This window comes from Helicoverpa zea, chromosome 10 (assembly GCF_022581195.2).
Source record: "Helicoverpa zea isolate HzStark_Cry1AcR chromosome 10, ilHelZeax1.1, whole genome shotgun sequence".
Taxonomy (NCBI): domain Eukaryota; kingdom Metazoa; phylum Arthropoda; class Insecta; order Lepidoptera; family Noctuidae; genus Helicoverpa; species Helicoverpa zea.
Window position 1 is genome coordinate 12,206,042 of NC_061461.1, and position 14,586 is coordinate 12,220,627.

General features: G+C 37.9%; 1 protein-coding gene across 2 annotated transcripts in view; it reads left to right on the forward strand.

Annotated features, from left to right (window-relative positions):
• LOC124633647 overlaps positions 1 to 14,586 on the forward strand; it is a 199,347-nt gene that overhangs the window by 53,624 nt on the left and 131,137 nt on the right. For both annotated transcript variants that reach the window (XM_047168937.1, XM_047168938.1), the window contains exon 2: positions 12,168 to 12,551. In XM_047168937.1, coding sequence (XP_047024893.1) covers positions 12,208 to 12,551 — 344 coding nt within the window. In that variant the 5' untranslated portion in view covers positions 12,168 to 12,207. The remainder of the gene's footprint in view (positions 1 to 12,167; positions 12,552 to 14,586) is intronic.

Genomic DNA, 14,586 nt, shown 5'->3' on the forward strand with positions numbered 1-14,586 from the left:
ACTTTCTCATACACAAATTCGATGAAACTGGAAGAACTAAAGCTACTCAATTCCAGACAATTACAATTTGTTTCTACTTACAAAGAACCAGTGGCTGATGTTCTAAGTTTCCCTTCAAGTTATTACAAGTTTTCTTTTTAAGAAAAGTATTGAAGTTCATCCCAGAGTAAAGCCGAACGAAATACAAAATAAGTATATGAGCAAAGTTTTGTAGTTCATAAAGAAAAACTTTCTTTTTGCTTTAGCAAGATAAGGCAAGGAGGATTACCAATTGATTTCATGAAAGTTAGGCCGGGAGAATAATAGAAACCAATTCATTTTACTCCCAGAAGGATATAAAGATTGATAGACAGACAGCCAATATGTTATCTGTAACTACCAATAAAATATCCATTACATTTCATGAAACCATCGGGCAAGCACTCAATAAGTGGCGACCGACGACGCTCCCATAACTTAATCTCTCTGATTCCCGTCCACTATAAATAAGACAAATGTTTTATTTCGACGTGAGCGAATAAAAAAGAGTAATATGAGGTCGGGGGGCAAAGAAAGGAGTACACGCGAATGTGGGCCACGGCACTGAATGCTCGGCATCCGCAATATCCACCTTTGTCCGTTTTTATTGTCCCGACGTGACAGGTGGCACTTCGAGACACTTTTAATGTTCCTCTCGGATACCTCCGAACTTGCCCGAATGCCCCCGAAGACATCGCTTGTATCTCCAGGAATGTAAAACCGTAAGGCATTTTTTTCGGAGATCGCTTTATTTAGCCGGATTTTCTATATTTCGAAGGTGAGTAAAGTTTTGCTGAGGATCAGAATTCGCTGATCCCTTTTTTATTCGGTGAACGTGCTGCTGAAAGGAAAATGCTTAGCTTACGAAAGTGTTTTCGTGAATTCTTTTTTTCGAGTATGAATTGTTAAATCTTGGTGTCAAAGAGCTGAGATCTTTGTCTGAGATTTGCATATTATTAACGTAGGCAGCAGATGAGCTAAGATTGTCGCGGCAGTTCTTAGGGGTTATTTAGGTTATACATATAGACAGATCGGTTGAAATATTCACCAGTGCTCTTCGAAAAGTTTAGTTTGCTCGATAATTTTCTAAGGTCATCATAACCGCCAATATGAAACCGTTCTGTGATATCATGAATTATTTTGAACCGCGACAAAGCTTTGCAAATATTATTGTATCGTGACCGAATGTCATTGAATACGATTCAAATGTAAATGAATGCCGCGTTGATTGCATGGAAATTGATTAACAAAATAACGGTCTGAGGTTAATCGGTTTTTGATAATGTGGTATAGACACGCTTTTTTAATGCAAGGTGAATGTGATCAATTTAAATTGCAAGCCTTGTATAACCAAGCGTACTTAACCTTCAATTATAATTCCTTTACTCGTAGAGTGAAAATATTTTTTAACAAGGACTTTCTTCAGAAATTATGACCCCCTTTTTTCAATATGGTAAACTACAGCAGCTTGCATCTTACACAATTTTGAAGTATGTGTTATAACTTTAAATTGTGTTGAGGACTGGGGTAAAATTGTCTCGGTAATTACTTTCCAGCAGTTTCGACATACACAAAGGCATATAACAATCTTGTAGGGTCCACATGGCTAATCGCTCCAATTCCGGTCCCTTATCTCTGAAGAAGGGGTGACAGGAAAGCGATTAATTGACCCCAAACTCTTGATAGACATTGTACAAGGGTTTGCTTACTTACTGCGTATTAGAGGTCCGGCTTGAAGGTCTTGAGACCGTTACAAATCGATTGCAGTATATCATGGAGTTTTGGGGATTCGGGAAGCTAATTGGATCAACATGGGGAGAATTGTTTTAGGACTTCTTTTATGTAGGTTTATGTAGGTTTATGCATGTAAAGAATATTGAGTAAGTACACGTCATACATATTGAGTAAGAAATTATTATAGTGTCTAATCTGTTTTTACCATTTCATTCTTCTTCTTCTCGTTGCATAAGGTCCGGGTTTAATCAATTTATCAGTCTGTCGTTTAATTCGCCTTACTCAGACCGCAACTACAGTTTATGGACAAGAGATTCAAGGGACCTAATAAATGGAAAATATTATTTTGTACACTTGTATTATTGCAACCATCATCTTCTTAATTAACATGGTTACAAAAAGTATCCCTTTTGACATTTTTCCGTTCAAACTTAATTAAAATTTCGATCCTATTTTGGATTAAAACAGGACGAAACGCGAATAAAGTCCAGCTTAGCTGGCGCCAATCATAGCGAAGCGTGTTGAGGAGATCATCCTAATTACTAGCGCGGTTGACCTGACCACTTGAGGCACTTGCCTGGCTTCGGCATCATGTTATACGTAATTGCAGAAGGTATATAAGACCTCATTTTTGTGGAAATCATCAAATGACAGCCGCTGTGGGTGCAGGGTACTGACTAAAACCCACCATGTTCCTTCTGTGTCTGGGCCGCGGTAACTTTTTCGAACCATCACGCAGCACGGATAGGCTTTAGACCTAAGGGGCCGTGCTGAATTAGTCATTTGAGGAAATAATCTTTCCAACAGATACCTTCGTAATGAAATTCTATTTTAAATCCCTTCTTTGCCATAATTGGATAAAACAACGACTCGTTTAACAAATCGAAGAGAAATGAGGATTGTAGGAGAATTTATTATGAACTGAGTGTACTGCATTAAACAGCGATTGAGTTTTCCTTCAAAAGCGCTTTATAATTGACCTTCTTACTTGTCCATATTTTGGGTCACTTGCGGTTGGATCAAGACTGTTTTGCAATAAAACAATTTAGTCCTGTGTTTATAAGAACAAAAACGTAGATACCTATATACGTTGAGAATATGTTAGTATTTGTATCATGGTTGTATATTTAACCACATATGTAAAGTTTCTTATAACGTTTATTCAGAGCTGGCAGAAAAATCGATATGTAAAATTAAACGATTAACGATTGTATTAAACGATGACACGAAATCGATAGCGGAGGATCTAACTTTCCAATTTTTACTTAAGTTATACTCATTTACTTACTGCAAAATAACTGTCTTTAGTTTACAAACAAGTAGGTATAATTATTATGTAATTAAGTCTTCATTACATGTGTAGATGTCACATTAAAATCCGTGGCGCCCTCTAGACACAATGATGTTTATTTCAAATGGTTTTACTTTTATGTGTAAGATTGAGCCCGTAATGTCTACGACGTGACTTCAGGGCTGCCAATATTTCAGCTTTCAACAAAAAACCTGCTTTAAGTCTCCATGGAGACGTAAACCTGCTTTACGTATTTTTGTGTTGCCTGTTAAAAAAAAAAGTAAAATGATAAATTCGCGTCTGGCAACCCTGTACATAATATCATTTCGCTTATGTTCTCGCGAAAATTCAGCGTGTCAACTTGTATTACAATTCCTTTAAAGATATTTGTAATTACTGTGACACGTTCAACATTATTGTGTTAATGAAATACATAATTTTAACTTTGGAGTTAATTGAAGAATCTAAATTACTTCGTTTAGAAACGTATTACGTAGCTTTTAGGATTAGAAGTTGTTTTTTAGGACTGTTATTATGCTATTAGTCCTTATTTTGTATTGGCTACTCTTTGAACATCTTTAGCAGTCTTTATGGGTAGTCACTAGCCAGTAAGTCTGATAACCAGTCTTACCATGGGATATTGGGTTGAGGAGGTCAGATGGGCAGTCGCTCCTTGTAAAGCACCGGTACTCAGCTGCATCCGCTTAGACTGGAAGCCGACCCCAACATACGTAGTTGGGAAAAAGCTAGGCCGATGATGATGTGTTGTCTAGTATTGAATGGGATAAGGCCCAAAATGTAATTAAAATAAAGCATTAATTTCTTAAATTAGCACTCTACCACCGAGTAGACCATCCAAATAATTTATTACGGCCAATTTTTTACCGCTTTCATACAACACGCTGTAAACAACCTATTAACCGAGAGGATCACGCCCACAGTTTTACATAAAATATATAATTCAACCTATTTATAGCACCCCCTTCTAAAATCCCATACATTTACGGTGCAATGTTTAATTCATGGTACATTTTTAAACGACTAATCTGAAGTTGCCTGAATGACTGCGCAGTGGATAATTTGTTTGTACAGAGAGCGACTTCGAAAAACGCTGAAAATGAAAAGTATAACTTTTGACATATCTCTAGAAGTGGTTTCTCTGGTTTCTGTTTCTTTTGCTACTGATTTCTTGAGCCATGTTAAGAGGTTAGTTTCCTTTTAGGGTTCTGTATCTAAAGGGATAAACGGCACTGTATTACTAAAATTATAAAGACTTCCTTGTCCGTCCGTTTGTATGTCTGTATCAGGTCATGTGGTCTGTATCTCATGAACTGTGATAGCCAGACATTTGTCACAAATGATGTAGCTTTTTTTGAGAACCTCATTTGGGAAGCCGCGAAAAAATCTGCTGAAAAAACTTCAGGCTAGTCAAGTTACGCGGGACATTCCGTAGTACATGTAGTACATGCGCGGGACAGTGTATACATACAACCCTTACATTTAATTAGGTGGCTCGTCAGAACACAATCGGCCGGCCGAGGGGACTACACAATTACTGCATAATGGCATTGTTTGCCCAACTTTTGGGTAGACTCGGTTGTTTTGTGAGCTTGGCATTGGGTAAGCGGAATTTTTGGAAGTTGGGTGAGTTAGACTGAAATCTGTTAACTGAGCGTTTTTAGAAGGTGTATTTAATGATCAGTAAATTTTCTTTTCGAATTGAACGCAAGGTATGCTGGAGCCCCTTGAACTGTTTTAATTAAAGTCGACGTGAGTCCTAGACGTAACACAATATAATTCATATTATATCACTCTACAAAGTATTACCAGCACATCTCAGGTGACGTAACTGCAGTCTACGTACTATGAAGATGGCACATCAGTCAGTACTCGTTGACCTTCGCACAGTGTGACTCATACGGCATAAACAATGTATGAGTTTGTAGCTGCTGTATTTTGGTTAGACTTGTTTTTGGTTTTATCTTTATTATTTGTTTATGTTTGTTTAGTTTTAAAGCTTCTGGTATCTGTTTTGATTTTTAGGTTTAATTTTTGCTTCTGGAGTTTGAGTTAAATCTTCATTAATAGACTTGATTAGTTCTTTAAAATTCTTATGACGCGTCGCATTCACAATAATTTGTTTTAAGTGACAGTGATCAGATGAAGGATTTATTAACTCGGCCTTGTGTTCATAAATTACTCAGTTCCTTTCGCTAATTCTGACTTTCACATTGATGTTTTCTTTTGATGACTTATTGGCTCCATAACAATAAGCAGAATAGCTATAACTGCTTTTAGAAACCAGTTGTTTCTTATTAAATAAATCTCAACAGGACCTTAATAACATTACCTATTAAGTCAGGGAATTATTTTTCTAATCACTTCAAGAAACTGCTAAAACTTCACACTGTTCACGCTACTGATTCAATTGAAGACCAGGTCATTGAGTTCATACAACATTGATTCTTACAATAACTTGTTCAAGGATTCACAATGTCAATTGGTACAGTTCTGTTAAGGAAATCCTTATTATTCTATCGGGGGAAAGTTGTTCCCCATTGGATGGGAACCAGTCATCTGTGTACTGATAAGATTTGAGGGGGATCTGCGTGGTTCAGGTCAGGAGGTTAGTGAGTCGCCAGGATTAGGGGGCATGTTAGGTTGACCATGGGGGATTTTATCTTAGTCTTATCCCTGATCTGTGGTCACAGATATGTTTGGGGGATTGTTTTTGTAGGGGACGGTTGTTGAGAAGTTTGTGGTTGGTTGAGAATCGATGTTAAGTTGACATAACATTTCTTTAAAAGGTAAATTGAAGTGTATTACGATACCTATCTGATATTTGTCTAGCTTTTTCTATGCGTTTTACATACATGGAACGTGCATGAACTGCCTATTTGACCTCCTCAACTCAGTTACCTGGGTAACCTGATACTCCTTGTTAAGACTGGTTGTGAGACTTTATGGCTTCTGACTACCCAAAACGATTGCCATAAATGTCTAAATGACTACCGAGACCCACAAACTAAATATGCCTTTCAAAACATAATATAGGTACGAGGTATTTTGACTATTATTCCCAAATATAACCGAACAATAATATCTGTATCCCAAAACTATTCAGACAGCCAAATGAAATATACTTAACCCAAGCAATACAATACATAAACATTTTCGCAACAAGTCAAATGTATTACAAATTCTATTTACTGTACAAATGGAGAATTTCCTCAAACCGCGATACATCAAAATTAATTTGTCGGAGCTTCCGAACGCAGGGAACTTGGAAAAGGTTAAACCTTGTAGGCAACTAGTTTGGACGGTTAACCGCCAACCTGTGGATCAAAGTTTAACTCATATTGTTACCTGTTTATGAGTAGTTCTAGTTGTGCGTGGTTTGATGGTGGGATAGATAATTTTATGGTCAACTGAACGTAATTCTTGGACATGCTCTCATGTAGTGCCGATTTTTAAGGCATTTCTTCTAAGCTGAATTTATTTTTTTCGTATCTTTGTGCTTATGAAGTATGTAGTAGTGCATGATGTTCCTGTTTTAAGCTTTCACAAAAGTTAATTTTTTTTTACTATAAAGTAGTTTGAGTGTAGTTTTCAAAAACCTTTGACATTAACAGATACATGCTCAAAAACATAGATACTTACCTATGTTTAGTCTAATATAAGTTAGGACTCCTAAAGAGTCATCTTACCAATACCTAATTAGGTGTATTTCTTTCCAAAACTCCTCGTTAATCAATATCCTCTCCATCCATATAACTAATAGTTCCCTTTACTTCATATCAGGCTATGTCGAAGTTAGCAGCTTTTACGTGTACAAAGCTTTACAAAGGCTTTGGGTAAAGCACGCTGTGACGTCACACGTCAAAGCCAGAGTTTTTTGTAAAGTCCTTACTATGTTGCATGTACTGTGGTCTGGATAGGATAAGTCCTGGGCCCTGATGGATTCGGGGGAAATGTTAATCTATATATTCTCTGTTTGAGGAATATGGTAGCAGGTTTACGGCGCGAAATTGTAGCATGCATTGTGTCTGTTCTAAATTAGGAAAGCTATAACAAAAATAAGTATTCTAAATACAGTAATACATTATTCCTAAAATAAATAAAAACATGGAGGCCTATGTGTGTGACGTCCTACGGTTGAGATGATGATGATGATGAAATAAAAACATCACTGAAGTTCGAAGGTTAAAAAAGTCATTAAGAACTCCTTAAGCATTGCTGTATTTTAGCTATAATCCAACAGGAAAATACAATTTACAACTAAATTAAATCTCACTAAGTCCATAAAACGAATCTAAAATATCAGTAACAATATCTAGTTAAACATTTAACACTAGATCCAGACAGACATTTAACGCCAAAAGGTCATAAGTCATTTCCCACGTTATATCAACAATATGCCCAGTCCAGATCTCATTGAGTCCTTAATCAGTTAACATTCGCTGCCCTTTACCGCTGATCCCAATACTTTATCCATCTGTCGCTTGGGTTACTAGAGATAAGAGTGACATTAGCCCAGTTCAAGTAATGTCAAGCTCCTATCTCCAGTAACCATAAGAACAGATAGTCTGAATATTGGGATCGGGGTATAGATTGTATTAACTTTCGACTGCAAAGGGCAGCGTAAAGTTAGCCCTGACTGGACTATTTTAACTTGGACATGTGATATTTATTGTATCTGGGATCAAGTTGATATCGTGTGAAATATTGTTTGTTTGAAAGGATCCTATTTCATTTCATTTTTGCTTTATAGTTTATTTTGAGTGGCTAGTAACTTTAAGTTGAAAGGTCAACAGTTATTCGCTTGATTAGAACCAACCTGCCATCTATGATCCTAGGTTTGATTTAAAATTGTTGAATGTTTTAATTTGTTACTATCACATCAAAACGTGACACTACATTCTAATATGCTGAAGGTACCAAATCAATATTTACTTCATTTTCTCTCTACCCCTGTATCATTTGAAAATACAACTCAAATCTCTTTCATATCCTAACCGTTGCAACAGATCAAAAAGTTGATTAATTAGGTTATTTCCTAACTAAACTAACATGTTTAGTCTATAAAGCAGCTATTACAATTTTTATTAAAACAATAAACTTTACAACTGGGTTGCGTTCACAAAATCTGTTCATACACTTACAATGCAGGTCAACGACCGTCTACCTGTCACACAAAACTACGCTTATCCCACTCTAGCCTATTCATTTCACTATCCCCTATCTCGTTCTTTCTTTCACGGAGAACGTGTAACTGACAGGCATTGTTAGGAGTTCTTGATCGTTGTTTTCCAACAAGATACTTAGTTTCGTGCTTAGTTGGCGGTTTATTCGGCGCTTGTGTGAGAATTGGCACCGTGTCAATTTAATATCCGACACTGCGAGGTTCGTATGCAGTAGTAAGCTTGAGGATTGATCGTTTCCCTTTGACGGCTGTTCCTAATATTCTATCTACTGTTTATTTGCTTACTAGATGTAGAATTTTGACATTAGCCTCATAAAAGTTAAGTCAAATTCCTATGGCATATATGGCTGAACACTGCCTCTTAAAATACAGGCCTTGCCTAGTTTAAGGGACAGGGTTACTTTCTTTGTACAATATTGTAAACAGACTAAGTGAATAATGTATACAGTGTAATATTGTAACCTTCTTCGTGGTAATAAATATATTATTTATTTATTTATTTTTTATTTATTTATGTAAGATAAACATCAGATAGATTCTTGGGAATGCCCTTACGTCGATCCTTCATTTACAACACTATAATTGTTTCTTTAAGTTTTGTCTTTGAAAGAGTCTTCAAGCGTTGTTTTTCCTTCAAACAAGTTTATAACGGGTTCCGTAGTAAGTTGTACGCATAGATTATGATGTCGTGTAACTTAACAGCACGCTTACGACAGTTTATTGCGATTTAGTATGTTTTTTGTAGCGGTATCATGGTGGTGACGTGGATTTACCGTTTGTCACTTTGCATACAATGTTGTGATGAAGTTTAGAGGAAGAACGGAATTTGTGTTACTTTTACTGTCATTTCTTTACGTTTGATGCCAATTGGCATAATATAAATTCCGACAGTACAGTTTTCGAGAGGTAATAAGTACGAGCATTATGACACCATCTTGAAGTTGTTAAATAATTGTCGTGGCGAACTCTGTGGGCTATTACCTATTTGATTTAAATAAATCACTGCCTAAACGTTTTCTTTAAAGACCGCTTTGATACTAATTAATGACAATACATTGGAGATCTGACTCTTTATCGGGAAGTATTTATTAATATTTTTAAGTTTGCAGAAAACCTAAGTATTTTCTTCATACACCTTCTCAATTCAGAATCCATTATCTTGTTTGGTAAATATCATAATATCTCGCTTTAACGTTATAACAGTAACTAATATTGGCAGAAGCGACATAATTCTATCATCAGTCTACATTTACTTGACGTTGTAAACGACGTAAGGTCTGTAATGGTGTCTGACAGCCAACGTCTGAAGTTAATGAATTAAAACCACCTTTTGGCTCAGGCAGCCATTTTACTACAACGACAACAATAAATAAGCCGAATACATACGAAAATATTTAAAACATTTCCCGTTGTTCCACGAATATTTATTTCGAGAGAGAATTTGAAAAAATAAAATTACGTTTGCGTGAACATTTGACAGCTGTCAAAGCTGTCATTGGATGTCTCTTCTCTGTGATAGGAAATTGTTTTCATTATTTTATTTAGGGAAATAAGAAACATTGGAATATTTATTCTTGTAATAACCTATTTTTAAATGTTTTATAATGTGTTGTTTTCCTCAAAAGAGAATACTGTAAAGGAATTTGACCTAAATGGCGGAATTGGTTTAAAATAAAGTATAGATATGAATGGATTGTCCCCAAAGGGTTTAGGGTCCGAACTAACGATCCCATAATTATGTTATTTGTTTAGGGACCCCTATATACACGGAAGTGAAGATAGTTGTCCCGTCCAAATAATTGATATAGGTACGAAGGTAATTTATACGTATTTCTGTACCTTTGAATTTAAACGAAGGTTTTCAGTGTAATGGGTTGGAGTGTTTTAATCCCCCATTTGTTTTAATGTTATGGTAGGTTCAGTTAATATATAAAACCATTCTGAGATAAGCCTTTTAAACATGACTAGCTGTTGCCCACGGTTGCACCCGCTTCCCGTGGGAACCACTGCCCGTACCGGGATAAAACATAGCCTGTGATACTCAAGAAGAGTAGCTTTCCAACAGTGAAATAATTTTTCACATCGGTTCCGTAGCTTCGGAGTCTTTAGGGTGTAAACAAGCAAAACAATGTTTCCTTTACCATATTAAGTATAGAATAGATGTACGTACACACATACCAAATACCTTGTTAATATTTGTTTAGCAGAGACTTGACATTGACACAATTTGAAGATTATACAGAACTGTTAATACTAAAATCGTATACCTAGTGAACTAGCTGAAACTTAGTAATTCAGTGTCGTGACAGGTGCTGCCACCTGCCGGCGCTGCATAAATTACTGCAGCGCACAGCATTATATCAATTGACATTGTGACAAGTAAATCATAGTGGTTGACACTTGCTTAGCGGCGTCCTGCTAATCTCAGCTAGATTATGTGATTAGGTGTTTGTCGTATTTTACCTGTCATAGTATAGGTTTCTGAGTAGGTAATATTATTGTAGGCTTCCTGTCTTTTATTTATAAATTTAATGCCCCATGTGGCAGGGAGACCTGTGTTCAGTAATAGACCCCAATTGGCTAATATGATGGCGATGTTGAGGATTAGAAAATATTTTCTTAAAAATACAAAATATTGTTTTTTTACCCTTACTCTCTTTATGAGGAGTATAAAAACAATAAAACCCGGCCAAGTGCGAGTCGGACTCGTGCACACAGGGTTCCGTACCATCCAAACTAATATTCTATATATATATTTATGGATATCGAGCAAAAATGAGCAAAAAAATGACGTTTGTTGTATAGGAGCCCCCCGAAGTATCTATTTTATTCTAGTTTTTAGTATTTGTTGTTAAAGCGGCAACAGAAATACATCATCTGTGAAAATGTCAACTCTCTAACTATCACGGTTCATGAGATACAGCCTGGTGACAGTCGGACGGGCGGACGGACGGACGGACGGATAGAGGAGCGAAAACAATAGGGTCCCGTTTTACCCTTTGGGCACGGAACCCTAAAAAACCAGTTAACGTAAGCAATATTAATAATTACTGGATTTTTCAGTCTAACAAATAAAGCCAAATAAAATAGACATAAATATGACAGGATTGTTACAAATATGTCGGATAATGTAGATTGGCGCGAATCGCCAATATGGCGGCATTTAATCCGTCCACGTCGAACCAGAGACAATAGCGCCTGTTTTTAATATTGAAACAATTTACGGATTCCACGCAAAGTGCTTATACGTAATCCTTCTCAATGAAATGTTGGTTTATTGAAATGGTCAGTGCAAAATTAATAATTAAATGCTTGGAATATTATTTTAATGGTGTTTCAATGATTTTCGTTGTAAGTAATTATATTACATCAAGTATACCTAATTATTCAGTTTATAATGACTTCACCGCTAACCTAATTAAAACAATGTTTCAAATAAAACACTAAGCGGCTTTACCACACAAGAACAATATTCAATTAGCAAGTTTCTGGTTGAACAGTGTGGTGTTACATCCGACCCATTTATTCAAACCGACACCGCACCCGCTAAAGGTTATCTTACCCTACTTTCCAAAATAACCTAATCCCCACTTTATCGAGTGGGCAAAAAGCGCGCGTAAACAAAATGCCATCGCGAAAATGGCGTCCATTTTCATTCATATTTCGTCCGTCGCGTTCCAGCGATTACGGTTTGCGAGGCAACGGTCGGGTTCTTTTTTCGCGGCAATTTGGGCGGCATTTCCAGTGGACTTTTTGCGGCCAGTTTTAATCGGTGTTGCCATTTTAGAGAGCTCGCCGACGAGGGCGTTTCATTTGTCTGTCCTTTTTTGAAGCGTTGTTGTTTGAATGTCTCGGATACCTACCTGCTTGGGAGTTTTTAATTAATGTTTTTGCTTACACAGTATTATTTGTTCTTTTCAGATGAACATAACCTTTAATATGGTACGATGACGTGAAAGCAATGCTGCTGCAGCAGGCGTCGTCGTCGCCTGGTCCCAGCGGCACGGCGAGCCCCAAGTTGACTTCCAGTCCAAGACCCAACCCGAGTCCAAGTTTTAATAGTAGAGCGACGGGAAGTCCGAGTTTGAGTGATGGGGCTTCGAGTTCGAACAGTCCCAAGTTGGGCGCCAACAGTCCTAAGTTGGGCGCCAGTCCAAAGTATGGGAGTCCAAAGCTGGGGACTGGTAGTCCAAAGTTGGGACGGGTGACGTTGGAAGATGAGGCTGCGCTGGAGAGGCTGCAGGCGGAACTGAAGGAAGGCTGGACGGTGCACACGGGGAGAGATGGCAGACTGTATTATTGCAAGTGAGTCAAATACACAAGCCATACACAACCGTTAATTGCATAGCACTACAGAACAAATATGTTTGCTTTAATTTTTGAATGTAAATCGAAGGCGGCTCTCGATAAAATAACCTAACGAGCCTCATGAATAAAGGAAAACAAAAAACAGTTTCACAAGCAGAATTTTTGCAAACATTTTGTTTAACGAAACGTTTTATGTCCAAAGTTATTTTATAGCAGACAATAAAAGCCTTTCATTAATTTTAAAATGTCGGTTAAGCTCATACAAGGGTCTTTACGTAAAATTTTAAGGACTAAAGTTTATGTTGTCCATAAAAGATTAATACGAGTGCTTTTAAACCACGGATTGCACACATTTTTCGAAAATCTATTTCGCTGGTACTTCAGATTTAAAAATTCTCGCCAGCGTCACTATAGACAAAAAATAATTGGTTTTCCTGGTGAGGTAAAAAAATCTATTATTGCTAGAGGGAAAAACCCGTACTTACAAAAAATTAAAATTTTATTCACATACCTTTTTTCTGATGCATGTTCTCCCAAAGTTTTTTCGAAATTCCTTGTAATTTCAAATGGAATTTTGAAAAAACGATTTTAATATTACGTCTACCGCCTTTAGATAGCGTAAAGTTGGTTTCATACAATTATCTACAAATATTTGCATACTCCTGTCAGATTCATTCCCTCCATTGAAGATAAAATAACATAGGTATTCAGAGAGCTGGACAGATTTCAGTTTGCACGGTGACAGTGGCAGCTGAACAAGAGATGCAATTATCGAGGCGAATGCAACGTGAGGAGGCGCCCGGGTGTCACCATTGTGCGGACAGCCCCGAGGACACGGTGGACCACACAGTCCAGGTGTGCCCCGCATGGGAGGGGCACCGCCGGGTCCTCGTCGAGGCTTTGGGCGGCGGCGACCTCTCGCGTCCGGCCCTGGTTCAGGCCATGGTCCGGGGCGAGAGGGAATGGGATGCCGTCGCCTCCTTCTGCGAAGCGGTCATGCTCGAGAAGGAGGAGGCGGAACGCCAGAGAGTTCGCACCTCTCATACCGGCCGCCGCGCTGGACCAGGTAGACACCATGGGCGCCGGGTGTCGCGAGATGACTCCCGGCCACCGTAGGCGTGGGTCTGTGGGCGGTGAGTTCGGGTGGCTCATCGTCCCTCTGTCTTTCTAGACGACAGACCCGTGTCGACGGCGCGCGTTGTTCCACGCGCTCCTCAAAGAGATGTCAGCAACCCCAGCGGGGCCCAGCAGGGCCAAGGCCTGCCGGGGCTGCGGGTTGTTCGAAAGAGGTAAGAGTCTGACACTCCCTCACCGCTGCTAACCCACAGCGGGAGGGGTCATTTGATGATTTTACGTCGCTAAAAAAAAAAAAAAAAAAGGTCGGTTTCCAGTACTACCGTATACTGATTAGCAGAGTTTGGCATCCCGATACCCCTTAGTATATACTGATTGCCAAATTGTGTTCAAATGAATAGTGTAAAAACTCTAAAAACCTTATTGATTGATTGATGATTTCTGGCACCAAAATAGCTTCAGTGGAGTCTGCTATTGGCTACATTAACCGCTTGTACCTATGTCGCTAATTAAAAACAATAGAAAAACAATTGTGTCTAGCGTATACCTGGCTCCGACATACAACAGGTTAATTTCAAATAACTTACTGTAGCAGCTATATTCTTCTCATTAATTTTAATTCATATTTTAAAGTCTGTTGGCCCTTCTGTCCATTAAACACTTCACTAATATCTGCAACTGTGAGCAATTTAACTTGCTCCCCATTCGGGACCCAGTCTAAGAATTCTGACGAACTTAGCATAAGACGTAACATACTGTTAACTTAAACTGACGGCTGCCTATTGTACTTCTCGAAGTACTTTCAAATCTTTTGGAAAATTCACTTGACGTGAGCTATTTGAAGGAGCTTTAAGTTTCAAGCTTTAGAGAGATAGAAATTGTAAATTGCAGTTCAGAATCAGGTAGACGTATGAATATCAGATTGCATTCATTGAAGAATGGAGTAGTAAGAATTAAA